Source organism: Euleptes europaea, chromosome 7 (genome assembly GCF_029931775.1).
Source record: "Euleptes europaea isolate rEulEur1 chromosome 7, rEulEur1.hap1, whole genome shotgun sequence".
NCBI classification, from domain to species: Eukaryota; Metazoa; Chordata; class Lepidosauria; order Squamata; family Sphaerodactylidae; genus Euleptes; species Euleptes europaea.
In genome coordinates this window covers 87,551,454-87,570,847 of record NC_079318.1, presented here as the reverse complement: position 1 = coordinate 87,570,847, position 19,394 = coordinate 87,551,454, and the positions used below count along the sequence as shown (strand labels likewise).

Below are 19,394 nucleotides of genomic sequence, written 5' to 3'. Positions count from 1 at the left end.
CTGGCAGATTCCGACGAACCGGTCCACTCTCCACCAGGGACCCCTGTTACACCCGGACCCTCAATGGTTTTGTTTGACCACCTGGCTCTTGAAAGGAGGTCCCTCTTAAATCTCGGGTACTCCAACGAAGTGGTCAACACCATTATAGAAGCCCGAAGGCCTTCCACGCGACGCATATACAACACATCCTCGAGGGCCTTTGTAAGGTGGGCTAAAAGAAAAAAGGTTGACCCACTCCAGCCAGGCATACCAAGAATCCTCGAATTTTTGCAAGGGGGAGTCTGCCTCAAACTGTCATCCTCTACCTTGAGGTGTCAGGTGGCAGCTTTGTCAACAGTACTTCCCTTCTCCGAAGGATGCCCCACATCGCAACACAGGCATATTGCAGCCTTTTTAAAGGGAGTCACTCAATCTCAGCCTCCGGTCATTCACAGATTCCCACCTTGGAATCTCAACTTGGTACACTACTCCTCCATTCGAGCCCCTCAGAACAGTATCTTTAAAGTTCCTCCGTATGAAGGTACTCTTCCTCATTGCCGTCACATCGGCCAGGAGAGTTTCTGAGCTCAGAGCCCTCTCCATTCGGAAGGGTTTATGTGTCTTCTATAAAGACAAAGTCGTGCTCATACCTGATCCCACGTTCCAACCAAAAGTAAATTCCCGTTTTCACAGAAGTCAGGAAATTAACCTCCCATCATTCTGCCCTAGACCAAAGGGTCCTAAGGAGGCTGCTTGGCACTCCCTAGATTTACGGATAGCTCTCCATATCTTCATTGATAGGACAGCTGAAATTAGAAAGTCTGATTTCATGTTTATAGGGATTTCCAACCCTAATAAGGGACAAAGAATGATGGCCGCGGCCATAAGCTACACCCTTAAATTTGCATCTCAGAGGCGTACAAGGCAAGTGGCACTCCACTTCCGGAGGGTATCATGGCACACACTCTCCGTAGCACGGCTACTACAGCCGCATTTGATAAACAAGCTCCTGTGGAAGAGAGATGCCGGGTCGCTACCTGGTCTTCTGTATCAACCTTTGTGAAGCACTACAGGATTAACACCTGGTCTTCGGCCCAAGCGGCATTGGGCTGAAGGGTTTTACAAAATGTTGTTGAGTAAATGTATTGCCCACCCGATTTGGAGCTCTGTAAAGTCCCACAGCTTCAGGATGCCCTTGCCTCAGAGGAGAATAAAGCCTTGGCTACTTACAGTGAGGGCTTATTCTCTCCTGAGGCGAAGGGCATCCTGCCCCACCCTCTTAACTCATACATTACACATTCGACAAAAGCAGCACTAGTAATAGGAGTTCATGTTTTCATGCCCTAGGATCAGGGTACGCAGTTGCTGCACTGCACCCATCTACGTTGTCTTCAGACACCTTTGTTTGTTGTTCTATCCTGTTGAGGTTACAACCAAGTTTTCTTGCAAGTTTGTTCCTGTTACTGATAACGTAGCTAGTCAAGACGGTAACTGGCTTCCTGCAGGCTGTTTTCCCGCCAAGGGAGACAGGAAGTCAAAGTTTTGGTCCTGCCTACCCAGATGGAGGGGAAAACAACCCACTGCTTCAGGATGCCCTTCGCCTCAGGAGAGAATAAGCCCTCACTGTAAGTAGCCAAGGCTTTATTTCCTTAGTCCAGTTTCCCCTGGTCTGAGAAACCCAGTTCTTCCCACTAGGCTACAGCAATATATGGCCGAGCTTTTCTCTATCCTTGTTGCACCAACCAGCAGGGTAAATTGTATATATGAAGAAGTTGGTTTTTATATGCCGACTTTCTCTACCATGTAAGAAAGAATCAAACCAGCTTATAATCACCTTCCCTCCCCCTCCCCACAACAGACACCCTGTGAAGTAGGTGGGGCTGGGAGAGCTCTAAGAGAGCTGTGAATAGCCCAAGGTCACCCAGCTGGCTTCATGTGGAGGAGTGGAGAAACAAATCCAGTTCACCAGATTAGAGTCCACCGCTCATGTGGAGGAATGGGGAATCATGTGGAGGAGTGGGGAGTCCACTGCTCCAAACCATCGCTTTTATCCACTGCACCATGCCGGCTGCTTTATGTGGAGCAAGTTAGACCCCCTGGCCCGTCAAGCTTGGTGTTGTCTACTCTGATTGGCAGCAGCTCTCCAGGGGTATGGGTAGCGACAGCTTTATCCCAAAGCTTGTTTCCTGAGATATTTTAACCACAGATGCTGGGGAATTGAACTCGGAACCAATCATGTGCTCTCTCTCACGGAGTTTCAGTCCATTGCTTCGCTGAGGAAGTACCTCTAGACTTGCATAATGGGTGAGGCCCGAGGGGCTCCCCAAACCGATATTTATTATCCCCCCCTCAAACGGCAAAATTTCTTCCACTTTGAGTTGTCCCTTAGCTATCTGATTTTGTCTTTCTTCTTCTCGCCTGCCCTCCCTCCAGAGTGAGTCCATCAAACCTGACGAGTTCACCCTGGAGATCTTTGAACGCTTCTTGAACAAGCTTTGCCTTCGCCCAGACATAGACAAAATCTTGCTGGAGATGTGAGTCGGCCGTGTGGGATGGATGGGGAAGATTGAAGCCCAGAGTTTTTGACATCAGAGACTGGTCTGATGTTGTCTCTTGAGTCATAGTAAACTAGGGAGGAGTAACATATATTTTTGGCTGTCTTTGGAGTTTCTTTGGAGGGTCACAATAAAATACACAACATAAATTACAAAAGATATAGTGCATTTAATATGCTTATTTTGCTTGCATTAGGCAATGGAATATTCTTATTTCGGCTGTCGCGAGAACATGCACCAACCCACTTGTAATCAATCAAACATTTTGTTTACAGGCAACTTTATTCTATCAAAGCCCCAATAGCTGTGCATGTTCATTTATCCTGTGCTTTAATCCTGTTCTAATAACTGGGAGAAAAAATTCCCCAGACCTCCCTAAAAAAGCAAACAGTTGTTGAGTTATACAACATGTAACTCCTTATCTATATTAATTGGCCTGCTTTTGATGGTAAGGCTGCTCTCCCCATTTCTTCTGCGGAAAGGGTCTGATGAAGGCATCTGTCTTCCCTCCCTGCTTCCCCTTACCAATAGCGGAGCCAAGGGAAAACCTTACCTGAGTTTGGACCAGCTGATGGACTTCATTAACCAGAAGCAGCGGGACCCCCGTCTCAATGAGGTTCTGTACCCCCCACTGACTCGGGCCCAGGTGCGGCAGCTAATTGACAAGTATGAGCCCAATCAGCAGTTCCAGCAACGTGGTGAGCCCCCTTCTTGTACCCGGGCTAGGGATAGAGGGATAACGTCTTAAGTCAAGGGTCCCCAACCTTTATGCGCCTGTGGGCACATTTGAAATTTCGAGGGGGGGATGAGTGCCACACAAAAAATGGCTTCCACAGGAGGCGGAGCCAAATGCAATACCTTGCTTGTCACACCTGAGAAGAAGGAAAGCCCGAAGGGGGGATGGAACCACACACTGACTAAGGAAAGCCCTAAGGTGCTTACCACTCATGCAGAGAGAGACCTTAATTTCTACAGATTTCTTCCTTTAGTTGTATTCTCTCTTTTATCCCTTAGCTCCTTGATCCAATGATCTTGAGCAGCGTAATTTTAATCTAATGTCTGAGGGATATAAGGACTGAAAAAAAATCTTGCCACTGGCAACGTAGCCTTGGGATGGCTGTCACTTAATAAAAAAAGCATTATGTCAGACACAGAGGCATTAGATTTATATATTAAAAGGGGAGAGATACAACGTTCCTCATAAAAGTGGCATTCCAAAAGGGCATGAGCTAATGAATCAGTAAAACTAGAAGAGCAAGGACAGGTCCTTTCGGGTATGGTATGTTCAAAATTCTGCCTTGCATAACCACAGAGGGGTTAGCAGGTGCTTACCAGTCTTCCTGATCCTTCAGTAGAAAACCCTTTTATTTGAATGAGGGAAGCCAATAACAAAAATAACAAGCCCTGCCTCACAATGGCCCCACTTTCTGAAAAGCTTGGCATGTGCTGTGGTGCCCATGGGCACTCTGTTGGGGACCCCGACCTGTGTGGTAGCGTGGAGGTAATTATGAAGTAAGAGTAGGCCCCCAACATCCTCTTGCCACCTCAGTTCCCTTGTATTGCTTCTGTTGACCTATTTTCTATTCCCTCTTTCTCCCCAGACCAGATGTCGATGGAAGGGTTCGGCCGTTACCTGGCAGGGGAGGAGAATACCGTCGTGCCACCTGACAAGCTGGATTTAAGTGATGACATGACCCAGCCGCTAAGCAGCTACTTCATCAATTCCTCGCATAATACCTACCTCACAGGTACGTGGGGCATCCGAATGCCTGCAGTCAAATCAGAACCACCACACACTCTGCCCCAGGATGTGGTGGTGGCTGCCAACTTGGAAAGCTTGAAGAGGGGAGTGGATATGTTCATGGAGGAGAGAGCTATTCATGGCTGCTAGTAAAAATGGATACTAGTCATGATGCATACCTTTTCTCTCCATGATCAGAGAAGCATGCCTATTATATTAGGTGCTGAGGAACCCAGGCAGGACAATGCTGCTGCAGTCGTCTTGTTCGTGGGCTTCCGTGAGGCCCCTGGTTGGCCGCTGTGTGAACAGACTGCTGGACTTGATGGACCTTGGTCTGATCCAGCAGGGCCTTTCTTATGTTATTATGCGCATGCCTATTATATTAGGTGCTGTGGAACACAGGCAGGATAAATGCTGCTGCAGTCATCTTGTTTGTGGGCTTCCCAGAGGCACCTGGTTGGCCACTGTGTGAACAGACTGCTGGACTTGATGGGCCTTGGTCTGATTCAGCATGGCCTTTCTTATGTTCTTATGTACTTCCCCAGTTGCCAACCTAGAAGCAAAATATTTGTGTCAAAAAAAAAAAGCCATTTGTGGCAACAACAACGTAAAGCTGGTGGCAGTTGAGATGGCCCTTCACCCCCTTCTTAAAGAGGGGGAAAACGGTTGCTAAAAATATAGGCACAGTTACGTGACATGAATGTGTTTCCCTATCACCATCAGCCCGGCACGTGGAAAACTAGCACATCAAGGAAAAGGCTCGGCTTCAGTTGTGTAGTATGGCAAGGCATTCAGTCATGTGAGCATCCCACAGTCTGAAGTGGTAGAGCCCAGATTGAACATATAAACATATGAAGCTGCCTCATACTGAATCAGACCCCGGGTCCATCAAAGTCAGTATCGTCTACTCAGACCGGCAGCGGCTCTCCGGGGTCTCAGGCTGAGGTCTTTCACATCACCTACTTGCCTAGTCCCTTTAACTGGAGATGCCAGGGATTGAACCTGGGACCTTCTGCATGCCAAGCAGATGCTCTACCACTGAGCTACGGCCCTTCCCTCATTTGTGGTTTGTTTGTTTGTTTGTTTAGATTTTTTTAACCCACCCTCAATCCCTGGCCAAGGCCAGTCTCAGGGCAGCTAACAACAACACTTAATACAACACAATCCGGTAAAATACTATGAAGTCGCAATGTAAGTAAAACAACTTAACAGTCCCACAAATCATAGAAGCCGGGTAATAAAACAGATGGCACTCATTTTTAGGGTTTTACTACCTCAGGGAGAACTGGGCCCTGGTTCACGCCAGGGCCTGTGTAATTTGTGACTTGCCATGCCAAACGTAGCCTGCCAATCAGGATGCTTGGCAAGCCCCACTTGTCTCTACAAACCTGGCCCAGTAACCGAATCAAGCTTTTTAAGCTTCCTGATTGTGATGTCGTAGGCTGTGGGAGAATTGTGTTCGACTTGGGGTGTGTGTTGGAAATCGTGCCGTTAAGGAAGCTGTGCTTTTAACAATTTTTATTTGTGTACTCCATTTATAGTCTGTTTCCCTCACTGAGACTCAAGGCTGATAACAATTTTTTTTTAAAAAGGAAACTCAATCAGACAGCAGGGATTTGAATTTAGAGTTTTGGTTAACTAGAAGGTGGGTATAGTTAAAGAGAAAGATGCTTATATGACATATATAATTTAGAGTAGTTCCTCATTAAGATAAATCCACTGTATGGTTTCAACAAATGTTCTCTGATTATTTACTGGTCCACTTATAATTATTTACCGATTTCCTTGGAAGAATGTCTAGACTGTATGTATGTGTATGTAAGGTTTAAATTTTCAATTAAAAATATTTTTTAAAACAAGATAGCAAGGATTTGCAATAAACGTTATGTACATGAACCTAAAACGCCTAATGCAGGGGTGTCAAACATTAGGCCCGTGGGCCAGATCCAGCCCCTTGAGAGTCCTTATCTGGCCCGCGAGGCAGCCACCACCCAACTGTCGATCTGGGCTGATGAGGCATGACTTGGCCTGACTAAGTGTCATTTATGTCACATCCCCCTCATAATGATTGAGTTCGACACTCCTGGGCTAATGCTTTCAGTTCCTCCACAATAAAGTTGTCAATGTATAGGCAGCAAAACACTCTGTTTCTGTAACTGTGCTGAGGAATTGACTCACAGACACAATAGTTCAAAATTAGGCTGCAGCTGGATCATCTAGTTCTCACAGAACAAGAGCTTTGGGGATAATCTTGATTTAGAAAGTGCCTCATGAATTAGGTACTGTACAGTGATGTTAAAAAGGGGCAAATCATGTCCGCCGCCTTACGTTGAAGAAGCTGCAGTGTAAGTTGATGGTTACATGAGAGATAAGATGGGTCAACCTAACTGTTCTTGAAGGAAGAAATTTGCCGCAGAGTTAAACTTTCCCCTCAGTATACTTGAGGTGGAATAGTTGTTATGAGGGAACTTACTCTCAATCGGGATGTTGCCTGCCTTGTCAAATTATTCTGACTATAGTTGTTGTTTTTTTAAGTGAGAACGATTATAGTATATTGGTTGACAGGAATGAGCTGTGATCCAGGAGGTCCCTGATTCAAATCAGGCCTCGGCCTTGACCTCACTACAGTCTTTACCTTTGCCCTAATGATAATACTGGCCTAGTTTACCTGGTTCTTGTAAGGACATCGCGATAATGCATGAAGTGCTTTGGATGCTGACAATACTATAGAAATGCTCATTTTCAATATCTTTTTTCTTTCAAAGATTTGTGCGAGAATCCAGACAGGCTTTGTGGTCCTTGGCCCACACACTTTAACAGTTTCTAAATCTTTCCCCCTCGCCTCCTCAAAACAGCTGGGCAGCTGACAGGCAATTCCTCGGTAGAGATGTATCGCCAGGTGCTGCTGAGCGGCTGCCGTTGCATCGAACTCGACTGTTGGAAGGGACGTCCTCAAGACGAAGAGCCTTTTATCACACACGGGTTCACTATGACGACTGAGATACCCTTCAAGGTAACTGGGGTTATTCCCCTCGCTCTCCCTCCAGTAATGAAGCTAGTATCTATCCTCCTAACAAGTTATTTCTGGGCTTGAGAGTGCGTTTGAGAAAATATCCCAAATCTTCATCCATAGACAGATAGTCCGTTTTAAGTCGAGCCTTTGAAAGCGAGGGAAGGAATGCGACAAGTAGAGTCATCTTGCTCAGTCCAGAGAATGGGTCAGGCCAGGAAGGTGTTATAAGGGAGAAGGAAGAAGAAGAGTTGGTTTTTATATGCCAACTTTTTCTACCACTTAAGGAAGAACCAAACTGACTTACAATCACCTTCCCTTCAACTCCCCTCAACAGACACCTTGTGAGGTAGGTGGGGCTGAGAGAGCTCTAAGAGAGCAGTGACTAGCCCAGGGTCACCCAGCTGGCTTCATGTGTAGGAGTGGGAAAACCAACCCGGTGCTCCAGATTAGCATCCACCACTTATGTGGAGGAGTGGGGAATAAAACCTGGCTCTCCAGATCAGAGTCCACCGCTCCCAACCATCGCTCATAACCACAACACCATGCTGGCTCAGAGTGCCACATGACCTGCTCTGGCCTATTGCTGTTAAGAGGCTCCCTCATTGGTCCAGTTTGGTGTTTCTCAAACTGTGAGGTATAACGTTGCAAGGTGAGGAGGACGTATTGGGGAGTGTATAACCCTCTCCCTTGAAAGTTGAATTCCTGATCTGAGAAAGGAGGCTCTGGTCCTGTTTCCCCCCCCCCCCACACACACACACACTAGCAGTTGGAGAGGTAGAAATGGGCCAAGTTGCCACATTCCCTCCTTCCTTCACCCAGCTCATTCCCTCAGGGAGAGGCTCTGCTAGACAGTACATCAAGCGAGTGCCCCAACCATGTTTTCTGACCTGGCCAAGCCCCCGCAGCACAGCCATTGAAAGCTTACCCCTGTTGCCTCCCATATCCTCACTTGCCTACAGCTGTGTATCGGACAGCCCCCTGTCTGTGGCACTATTGGTGCTGCCACGAGCATCGGGCTTGCCACCAGCGGTGCAAGAGGCGATGGATGCGGCAGTTTCCATCTCATTCTGAAATGTGTTTCTTTGAATGTGTGGCCCAGGGAGGCAAACAGTTTCCCTTACATCGTGGTGACAGTGAAATGCAGCCACCTTCTCCGTGCTCCCTTTTCTCCACGCTGTTCGTTTCTTAGCCTGTGAGCACCTCCCGTTTCCTTGGCGCCTTCTGGCACGTTCTCCCCTAACACCATCTATACACGGTGTATCCCAGCCAGAGTCTCCGCCAGTTCTCGGCTTGACTCTTCTCTCTCAAGTGGACAAGATTGCACGTTTTTGTGGTTGAAATTTCTTTTCTTCCTGCATGTGTCTGAACAAGTTAATGAGGTTTCTCTCTCCTTCCCGCATAGCCATCTGTTTTCTTTCATTTGCAACAGCTGAACTCTCCTCTCTAAAGCAAGTTTCGATTTTTAAAAAACACTATATTTAAGTGTACTCTATTTATGTTTCAATGTAAACATGTTCAGTGTTAACTGATCTAGGAGTCCTGTGTTTTATGATGGAGAGAAAGATAGTAGGATAGAGCTGAGTTTGCAAGTAGATCCTGAAAGGGCAAGAGAGTAGTTTAGGAGTGGGGTCCGCTTCAAAAAGCTTAGTCTAGCTGGTCCCCTTTGATTTGTGTCAGAGCCTGAAGAGTTTTAAAAAGATCCCAAAGGATCTGGTCAAGGGCCATCTAGTCCACCGTTCTCTTTCCCACAATGGACAGTCAGGTGCTTCCAAAAAGCCCCCCCCCAAAAAAAGGGAACATGAAGGCAAACAGCCCTGCCTTATAATCTGTTCCCAGCACCTGGCATTTCAAAGAGCAGCTACCTCCATTTGAGGGCTCCACTTAGCTATTCTAGGGTGAAGATGGATGGATGCAATCCACAGCAGATATCCTTTAGGTCACCAGCGGAGGCTTGGTGTGGGCGTGTCTCCTGATGCATGTTGGTCATGGCGGCAGAACCGTCTTCGTAATGTAGCTCCTCCTCCCCTCTTCAACCCCTGCCCCACTATACCCAGAGAAGTACTCTTGACCCCTTAGCCTCTCTTCCTGTCTTGTTTTTATTACAGGAAGTCATAGAGGCCATTGCCGAAAGTGCCTTCAAGACCTCACCTTTCCCTGTCATCCTTTCGTTTGAGAATCACGTGGACTCGTGAGTACCTGCGGGGACCCCGGTCCCGGAGGCGGAGGCATGGATCTGTTTCCTTTCTCCTCTGTGCCATCATCTTATAATCCCATAGAACTGAAAGAAGGTAGAGGCCTACATGACTGGTAATGTTCCCTCTGTGTCTTCTTTCCTAGGGCAAAGCAGCAGGCAAAGATGGCAGAGTATTGCCGAAACGTCTTTGGGGATGCTCTTCTCATTGACTCCTTGGAAAAATACCCGGTGTGTCCCATATCCAGGCATTTTTCTACAAAGTACTTTTTAAAAATTGTTTTATTGTTTTCATCCAGTCTGTGCATTACTGTGCAGATGTGTGTGGGCCTCTCCCCTTCGGGCTTTTGATTTCCATCCAACAGTCAAGGGCTGATTTCCTCTGGAAAAGCCACTTGCTTTTATAAACTCGAATGATCTAGCAAGGGAGCGCATATTGAGCTCAGTGAAGTTTGCGTGTTGGTAAGATGCCATAACAAAGCCAGGTAACAAGAGTCCTGTGGCACCGTAAAGGTTTATCCAAGCTATTATATGGTATGAATTATTATATGATAAGCTTTTGTGAGCCAGAGTCCGCTTCACAATGCGTATAGCCCATTCTGTTGGCAGAAAGCTTTATACCCAGAGCTACAAGCAGCTATTCCCATCCCCCCCTTCTGCTACTGCAAAGAGTCTAAGAACATAAGAAAAGCCATGCTGTATCACACCAAGGCCCATCAAGTCCAGCAGTCTGTTCACACAGTGGCCAACCAGGTGCCTCTGGGAAGCCCACAAACAAGACGACTGCTGCAGCATTATCCTGCCTGTATTCCACAGCACCTAATATAATAGGCATGTTCCTCTGATCCTGGAGAGAATAGGTATGCATCATGACTAGTATCCATTTTGACTAGTAGCCCTCTCCTCCATGAACGGGTCCACTCCCCTCTTAAAGCCTTCCAAGTTGGCAGCCATCACCACATTCTAGAGCAGGGAGTTCCACAGTTTAACTATGTGTTATGTGAAGAAAGACTTCCTTTTATCTGTTTTGAATCTCTCACCCTCCAGCTTCAGAATATGACCCTGTGTTCTGGTATTATATGAGAGGGAGAAAAGCTTCTCCCTGTCCACTCTCTCCATACCATGCATAATTTTATAGACCTCTATCATGTCTCCCCTTAACTGCCTTCTTTCCAAGCAAAACAGCCCAAAGCGTTTCAACCGCTCCTCACATGGCAGTTGCTTTAGCCCACTGATCATTTTGGTTGCTCTTTTCTGCACCTTCTCAAGCTGCAATATCCTTTCTTAAATGTGGTGACCAGAACTGTCCACAGTATTCCAAGTGTGGTCTCACCATAGATTTGTACAAGGGCAGTATGATTGCAGCAGTTTTATTCTCTATTCCTGGCCAGTTTCCTAGGGCGAGATGTGTTACATTAGATAATATCGCAGAGCACAGGAGAAAAACAAGACCCTGTCAAAAACGTAATTGATCCACTTGGAGTGGGTGTGGGGGCTGCTTTTGATGCTTGATGAATTGACAAACTAGGGTGAATCCGGATTGTGTTCATAGACCTCTAAGGAGCAGGAACTGCTTTCCGCCCAGCGCTTTTCGTCCCAAGCACCTCTTGAGTCTCGATACTCTGATACTGCCCAGTCTGCATATGACAGCATATCAAGGTGCTCCATGAAAATACCAGAAATAATTGATGGCAATTTTGCATCAAACAGCTTACAAACATTGTTTTCCAGTTTAGCAAAAAGGCAGACAGTTCCACCTCTGGAGCCATCAGGTGCCACCTTCCACGTTTTTAAAAATGACCATATTCTGTGAACTTGGGCAGATCATGAGAGGGAGGGCAGGAAGGGATGAGTCAGTGCTTGGTGCTCATGGCCCTTTCTTACATGCCCAGGGTAATGCCGATCGATGCCCACTTTGAGGTCAGGAAGGACTTTTCCTCCAGGCCAGATTGGCCCAGCGATCCTGGAGGTTTTTTTGCCTTCCTCTGGGCATAAAGCAAGGGTCACTGGGGGAGGGGGGAAGGTCGTTGTGAGTGTCCTGCATTGTGCAGGGCCTTGGGCTAGATGACCCTTGAGGTCCTTTCCAGCTCTGTTTCTGTGTCATCGGTGTGACCCCCGTTCCACCTAGTATCTTTCCCTTAAATTTACCTGTGTTCAATGCCACCATCAAGTAACGTCTCAGAAAATTGTTCTACGTGTTACCCAGCCATCTAGTAGCACTAACGAAGGCAAGAAACCATCATTTCTCCTGTTCTGTCTCCCATCCCCCCAGGTTTTCTAGAAGGCTTTGCCTTGGGTCTCATATTTTTTTTTTGGGGGGGGGGAGTTTTCCCCTAAGGACTATATAGCCAGGATTCAGTGGTGTTGGATGGGTGGGGAAGTTAGTAAGCTGGGGGGGAGAGAAGAAGAAGAGGAGTTGGTTTTTATATGCCAACTTTCTCTACCACTTAAGGAAGAATCAAACCAGTTTACAATCACCTTCCCTTCCCCTCCCTACAGCAAACACCCTGTGAGGTAGGTGGGGCTGAGAGAGCGTGACTAGCCCAAGGTCACCCAGCTGGCTTCATGTGTAGGAGTGGGGAAACCAAGCTGGTTCATCAGATTAGCCTCTGCCGCTCATGTGGAGGAGTGGGGAATCAAACCCGGTTCCCCAGATCAGAGTCCACCGTTCCAAACCACCGCTCTTAACCACTACACCACGCTGGCTCTCTAGGTTCACTAGAGTGCAGCGTATAAAAGTCAGAGTAAGGGTAAGATTGAAGGCCCTGGGGAGAGGCCTTTAAGGTGAACCTGCTTTCTTGCAGGAGAAAATTCCTAGACACATTGTTACCTGAGGATCTTTTATTAAAAATGTATAGCTCAACCTTTTATCCAAAGTGTATCTGCAGGACAGCTTGTAAAAAAACAAAAAAACTAAGACTTCGCACGTAAGTCATTGGAAGGGGCAAAACACTGCTTGCCAGCAGGAACAAGATGCCTAGAAACATAGAGCTGGAAGGGACCTCAAAGGTCATCTCATCCACCCCCCTGCACAACGCAGGAAATTCACAACTACCTTCCCCCCACTCCCCCAGTGACCCTCCCTGCTCTATGCCCAGAAGAAGGTTAAAAATCGCCAGGATCCCTGGCCTGAAGGAGAATTCCTTCCTCACCCCAAAGTGGCGACTGGCATTACCCTGGGCATGTATGAAAGGGCCACAAGAGCCAAGCACTGACTCATCCTTTCCTGCCCTCCCTCTCATGACCAGTCTAAGTTCACAAAATCACCATTGCTGTCAGATGGCCATCTAGCCTCTGCTTAAAAACCTCCAAGGAAGGAGAGCCCACCACCTCCCAAGGAAGCCTGTTCCACTGAGGAACTGCTCTAACTGTCAGGAAGTTCTTCCTAATGTTTAGCCAAAAACAATCTCCAAAATCCTCTGAACAAGAACCGTCTGAACCTTATACCGAAAGTCCAGGAAGCACATCTCCAGTGGCAGGGACTTCCAGAGCCTTAACTCTGTTGAAAGAAGAACCCCCATTTCCAAAAAGAAAGCCCCCATTAGCTATACTCCCCAATACCTCTCCATCTGGCCTCTGTTTGCACATCCCTCTAGATTAGGGACGTAATTTCAACAAAATAGTGCTTGAATGCTTGTCAATTACCCACATCCCTTTGTTCTCCTTAGTCAGATTTTTGGAAAGCTTTATTTATTTAGGACTGCATGTGACTAATTTAGTTTCTATTGACAGTCCTCATTGAGATTTTAAATTGTCATCTTTTATAACTGTTTATATCGTAAGCTGCCTTCAGTGCCATAAAACAGAGGCAGCTGATGTTTTAAATAAATAAATAAAACCTTGCATCCTTACTATTCAGTTGGGTAGAATGCCACCCATATATGGTTTTTTTATCTCCATAGGTAAATGATCTTGACTCATGGATACTAATACTTTGCATTTGTACAGCATTTTCAGATTTCAGAGCACTTAATATACCATTTCTTGTCGCCATGATTCAAAGTTAGTGTATGGCTGCTTTTCTCCCTAACGGGACCCGAAGCAGCTTACAACAAATTTAAAATACTGTTGTGTGTGTGTTAAGTGCCGTCAAGTTGCTTCCAACTCATGGCGACCCTATGAATGAAAGTCCTCCAGAATGTCCTATCTTTGACAGCCTTGCTCAGATCTTGCAAATTGAGGGCTGTGGCTTCCTTGATTGAGTCAATCCATCTCTTGTTGGGTCTTCCTCTTTTCCTGCCGCCCTCAACTTTTCCTAGCATGACTGTCTTTTCCAGTGACTTTTGTCTTCTCATAATGTCACCAAAATACGATAGCCTCAGTTTAGTCAAATACTGTTAGGTACATATAAAAGACAACAGGAGCAAGCTGTATCTTGGGACTGTTAGATACAATTAAAAAAATGCACTGTGTGTGTGTGTTTGTGTGTGTGTATATATATATATAAAAAAGAGAGATAACAGGAGCAAGCTGTATCTTGGGACTGGTCCAGGATTTAACAGGCCAGTTGTCCACACAGCAGGGCACAAGCTACAGGCTAGCAACCAAGGGCCAAAGAGCCCTTTGGCATGGGCCAAGGATGTATACTTGGCATGGAAACAGTGGCAGTGGTGTACCTCCCAATATGCTTGTACTACTCTCCACAACACCCCTGTAAGGTAGATTCGCAGCGTTCTCATACAGAAGAAGGGAGAGCTGAGGCTGACAGCGTGGCCTACCCGAAGCCACCTAGCGAGACTTCTTGCTCGTTCTCTTAGCAACTATGCTGTGTGACCTCTCAGAGGTGGTTAAAAAATGCTGAAAATTCAGGGAAGGGACCTAGAATCTCAGAGTGCCCCAGGCACCAGTTAGCCTCCCAAATCTGCCAGTATCGCATGGCTCTTGACGCATTTAATGAAGCATTTCCCTTCTTTTCTACTTGCAGTTACAGCCGGGCGTAGCCTTGCCAAGTCCCCAGGAGTTGATGGGCCGTATCCTGGTGAAGAACAAGAAACGCCGCCCATACAGCAAGGTCTCTGAGGGCAGCGTACGGAAGCGTGTGCTGGAGCAAACCCCGAGCTCCTACAGTGACACCTCGAGTGTGGCTGAGCCAGGGTCTCCCCCGCTGGGTATGTGTGTTGGTTCTTCTCTTATATATAGAATCACTGAGTTGGAAGGGGCCATACAGGCCATCTAGTCCGACCCCCTGCTCAATGCAGGATCAACCGAAAGTGTTCCCGCCACGCGTTTGTCCAGCTGCTGCATGAAGACTGACAGAGAGGGCGAGCTCACCACCTCTCTAGGCAGCCGATTCCCCCTGAATATACCCCCAAAATCTTGTTGGTCTTTAAGATGCTACTGGACTCATAGAGTTGGAAGGGGCCATACAGGCCATCTAGTCCAACCAACCTCACAATGCAGGATCAGCCTAGCGTATCCCTGAGAAGTTCTTGTCCAGCCTCTGCTTAAAGACCGCCAGTGAGGGGGAGCTCACCACCACTCTAGGTAGCTGATTCCACTGTCAAACAACTCTTACTGTAAAAACGTTTTTCCTAATATCCAGCCGGTACCTTTCCTCCTGCAATTTAAACCCATTATTGCGAGTCCTATCCTCTGCTGCCAACAGGAACAGCTCCCTTCCCTCCTCTAAGTGACAGCCCTTCAAATACTTAAAGGGAGCATTCATGTCCCCCCTCAACCTCCTCTTCTCCCGACTCAAATCTACCTGCCTTCCCCTTGTACACCGCGAACGATCATTTTTCTTTTTTTCACTTTCCCTCTTCTGCAGGTTCCCCTCTTGCAGAACAGCAAGAACCCCTTTCACCGGTTATGACCAACGGTGAGGAGAAATCTTCTGAGCGGATACCTAAGCTGGTCGAACCCCGCAAATCTATAGGTGGGTTTATTTGGGGGTGGCAGGGAGACCGAAACAAAGGGGATGCTGTTGTGGTCCTGAACAGTCTTATGTCTAGGGTTTCGCAGATGAAAATAAGGATGCACCTGAAACACCCTTTAAGGCCTCAGTTGTTGCCCTTTAGGATTAGAAATGATGTTTCTCTTTGATGTTGTGACCTTAATCGGGCTTCTGTCCTCTTCCCTTCTCATTGGGTCTAGACCGTGAGGCTGAGAGTGAAGAAGAGGAGGAACAGCAAGAACTGAAGAAGCCCACGACAGATGAGGTATCTATGTGAGGTGACTTATTTTGACTTGTATCCCAAAGCCTTTGGGAACGCACATGTTGTTTTAACCAGGCCTTGGGATAGAACTCGATGTTGGGTCAAATGTGGGGCTGCCACAGAAAATGGCAGCTCCGTGCTGAGTTTTCCAAGCATTTCTTCTGTAATAAAGACGTTATCTGACCATGCATCTCACACACACACACCCCAGCCAATTGGTTATATCTTGATGAAGAGAAGTGTGACACGATATTGCAGTTAATTTTGTTGTGGTCGCTTAGCAGAGCTCACCCAAACTTCAGCTTCTTTCTAAACAAAACTTGAGTAACCAACCAGCAACCAGCCGTGGAACACCAGCAAAACTGTTTTTGTTTCTGGAGAGCGGATATCTGAAGGCATGCACTGATTGCCAAGGAAAAACTCTTGATCTGTCATGACTTTTTCTCTGCCGTGGGAACTGTAGCTAAGAAAGGAGACTAGGAAATTTGGGGGACAGAAAATTCCCAACATCTTTGCAAAGCGATACTCTTGTGGATCTGTCACAGTTGAAGCCCTCCTCCATTAATTTGCAGGAATAATAAATACATCACAGTCGCTATTTTACCTCAACATTTAGTTAGCCATCGTCTATATATCTAATAGTGATGTGTGACCCCCATCTGCGGATACCTAAATCTGTGGCTCTGGGCCACATCAATATTAAACAGATTTTTCGACAAACTTGGGGTATTCCCCAGGTTTGCAGAAAAATCTGAAAAGTTTTTTAAAAAATACATTGGGTTTAAATAACCCCCGGTTTAAAACAAAAAGTTGAACTGGTGGTGGCCGCTGCAGAGATCCACTCCAGGCCAGGCCGCCAAGGTGGAGGGCGCCAGGAGCCGATCCAGTTGCTGCTGTCGTGACGGAGGACACCAGGAGGTGCTCTGGGCTCAGAGAGGTTCCGAGGCACCATCACTTCTAGGCTTAAGGTGGGTGGTGCGGCCTGGAACAGCAATGGGGGGGGGGGAAGAAATGTGATTCTCCCCCCTACAGGCCTCCCACTTGTTAAGCACTAATTCAGATCACTGAACAGGCACCTTAGAAAGTATCGTTTTAAATGATATTTTCGCCTCATGAAATCCATAAATGGCGGCCAAGCCTGTAGAAGATTCGGCAGCTGTGAGACCTGTTCTCTTTTCCATAATTTGACCAACTAGCTCTTTAACGATAGTAGCTTTATTTATTTAGGGGAGGGGCCGTGGCTCAGTGGGAGAACATCTGCTTGGCATGCAGAAGGTCCCAGGTTCAATCCCCGGCATCTCCAGTTAAAGGGACTAGGCAAGTAGGTGATGTGAAAGACCTCTGCCTGAGACCCTGGAGAGCTGCTGCTGGTCTGAGTAGACAATACTGACTTTGATGGACCAAGGGTCTGATTCAGTATAAGGCAGCTTCATGTGTTCATGTATACACTACTTCTAGGCTGTTAGAGTATTTGCTGTTGTTAACAAATACTTTCTAATTTTCCCCCCCACAGAGCTGCCTAAATAGCCAGGAAAACTATATAAGGGATGACTTGGTAAACTATAATGAATCCTATCCCTAATCAAATGTACAATTGCTTTCCCCCCAGAAGTGGTGTACTAGGACAGCTCCACCAAATGTGGAAAAAAATTGTCTGGGAATACAATTTTTTATCATATTTACCCAGATATATTTTATTATTCCTACATGGAGTTGGATGCCATCAGTACATTAACTTACAGTGATTTACATTTAATTTTTTGCAAATTTACATATGGGTAAAATGTTGAACAAATGGCCTCTGATATGTATCAATGCAATTCCTTTTCTCAGCTAATTCTGGAAATTCTTTCCTAAACTGCCTCCCCAAAATAAAACCAGGTCATAAATTTGTGACAGTAATCCTTGGTGTTCCTTCTTGTTTCCAATGAAAACTTGAAAATGAGTCAGCTTTATATGTAATTTCATACAGCTGACAATAAATACGTAATTTCTAAGCTGTAGATATTGAAACCAGTGTGGTGTATTACCACTTTAATTTATTTCTTAATTTATACAATCCAAATCTTTCTTCACTTCAGTACAATGAACTTGATCCATAAAATTGTGTTGTCTTTTTTTAAAAAAGGCATCATTCCATACAAAGAAGATTAGAGAAGTCCCCAAGGGACATCATAATCTCTTATAATTACCCCCATGCCTCCAATAATACACAAATTATATCTTATAATTTAAATAATTCTCCTGCTGTTCTTTAATATTGGTTTCCTGTACAAAGGTAAGATGTTGGAAGATCTTTCTTTTTTCATGGAACGATTGACGTTTGATATTTTAAACTTTAAACGATTTAACTTTTTCATTATCAGTACTGCCCAGTTCAACCGACACCCAAGTCTAGCAGAAACAGTAACATAGTAAAATGTCTCCTATAATTACCAACTCAACGCTGAAGTATGTTCTCAGTTTTACTGACTTTTATCCATTTCCATCTCTGTAGTAGATTCAAACCCATCCTTTTTCAGTTACATTAAAATGTGGTCTGAAGAGAGCCCATTTGTATGCAATTCTCTATCTCAACAACAACAAAACTTTTTCATTAATGCAATAGGTGATTAAAAAAAACCGAGTAGTCCTTTCTTCACATTCTTAATTTGAAAGCTATAGAAGGTAGATAATTGTCTCTCTTTGAAATATATTTGATCTGTTTTCAGACAGCTACGCAGTTTCAAATTCTGTGGTGAACTTTTGATGTTTGTTCAGCTCTAATCTCTTCAGGAAGTTAAAAACCTGGTATAAGGTGTTCTTTGAAATATTCTGTCTTTTGAAAGACGTCCCATTTCTTATGCCAATCTCTTTAAATTCTGTCATGCATTTCAGTCTTATAGACTGCAGGTCAGTAGTATCTATGGGCTGAAGCCAGATGTGCCCAAGCAGAAGGTATCTTTTTGCTTGTATGCTGGTCTGTTCTAGCTACTCCATCCTGCAATAGTTCCCTCATTCTTAAAAAAACAATAATAATCATGTGCTGAGGACTGGGAGACACTTGTAAACAAAAGGGTGACCCCTAGGGTTTTCAAGGGAAGACATGAATAGAGATGGTTTGCCATCTCTGCTTCAATAATATGGTTGGTACTGAGGATGATCCAAATAAGGGCCAATAGTTTAGTTAAAAATGCGCTATGGTTCCAAGAGGGAGATATTATGTGCATAATCTGTTACAAGTATCTATATTAAGTGTCCTATCATTATGGTAATATTTGAACGTTAAATGTCAAAGCAGGGAAAAAGAATGACAGGCCAGTTAATGTATTCAAAGCAGTTCCCCTCCCCCCCGCCTTCCCCATGCCCCCTAAATTCTCTCACCCCAGGAGACCCCAATAAACAAAATGCTTGGTAAGGATTTGGGGAAAGAGGGTCAACTGGCCAAAATTGCTTCTTCCTCCTTCCTCAACTGGTGGAGAGCTTTGTTCCTTCGGGGGAGGGAGGACAAATTCACTTGATTTCCCCCCCCCTCTTTAATGCATCCCTTAATGCCCTGGTGCATTATGGGTACAAGGATACCTCAACCACTGGCACCAGCTTTTCAGGGATCACGGAGCTGCTGGAGGCAGGGGAAGGCGGGCGAGGCCCACGTTTGTAAACTTCCATTCTTGCTTGTGTAGACTCAGACTTATTGGCTCTGTCAGCCAGCAGCCACGAGCTGGTATGCTTCTCTCCATCGTTCGAGAAGAAACTTAACGCACGAATACAGAGAAAAATA

General features: G+C 45.8%; 1 protein-coding gene across 1 annotated transcript in view; it reads left to right on the top strand.

Moving 5' to 3' along the window:
• PLCB3 (phospholipase C beta 3) overlaps positions 1-19,394 on the top strand; it is a 74,424-nt gene that overhangs the window by 31,878 nt on the left and 23,152 nt on the right. Inside the window, exons 8-16 of the mRNA XM_056852784.1 lie at positions 2,413-2,513; positions 3,066-3,232; positions 4,136-4,282; positions 7,131-7,288; positions 9,394-9,476; positions 9,626-9,710; positions 14,404-14,587; positions 15,247-15,354; positions 15,573-15,637. Coding sequence (XP_056708762.1) covers positions 2,413-2,513; positions 3,066-3,232; positions 4,136-4,282; positions 7,131-7,288; positions 9,394-9,476; positions 9,626-9,710; positions 14,404-14,587; positions 15,247-15,354; positions 15,573-15,637 — 1,098 coding nt within the window. The remainder of the gene's footprint in view (positions 1-2,412; positions 2,514-3,065; positions 3,233-4,135; positions 4,283-7,130; positions 7,289-9,393; positions 9,477-9,625; positions 9,711-14,403; positions 14,588-15,246; positions 15,355-15,572; positions 15,638-19,394) is intronic.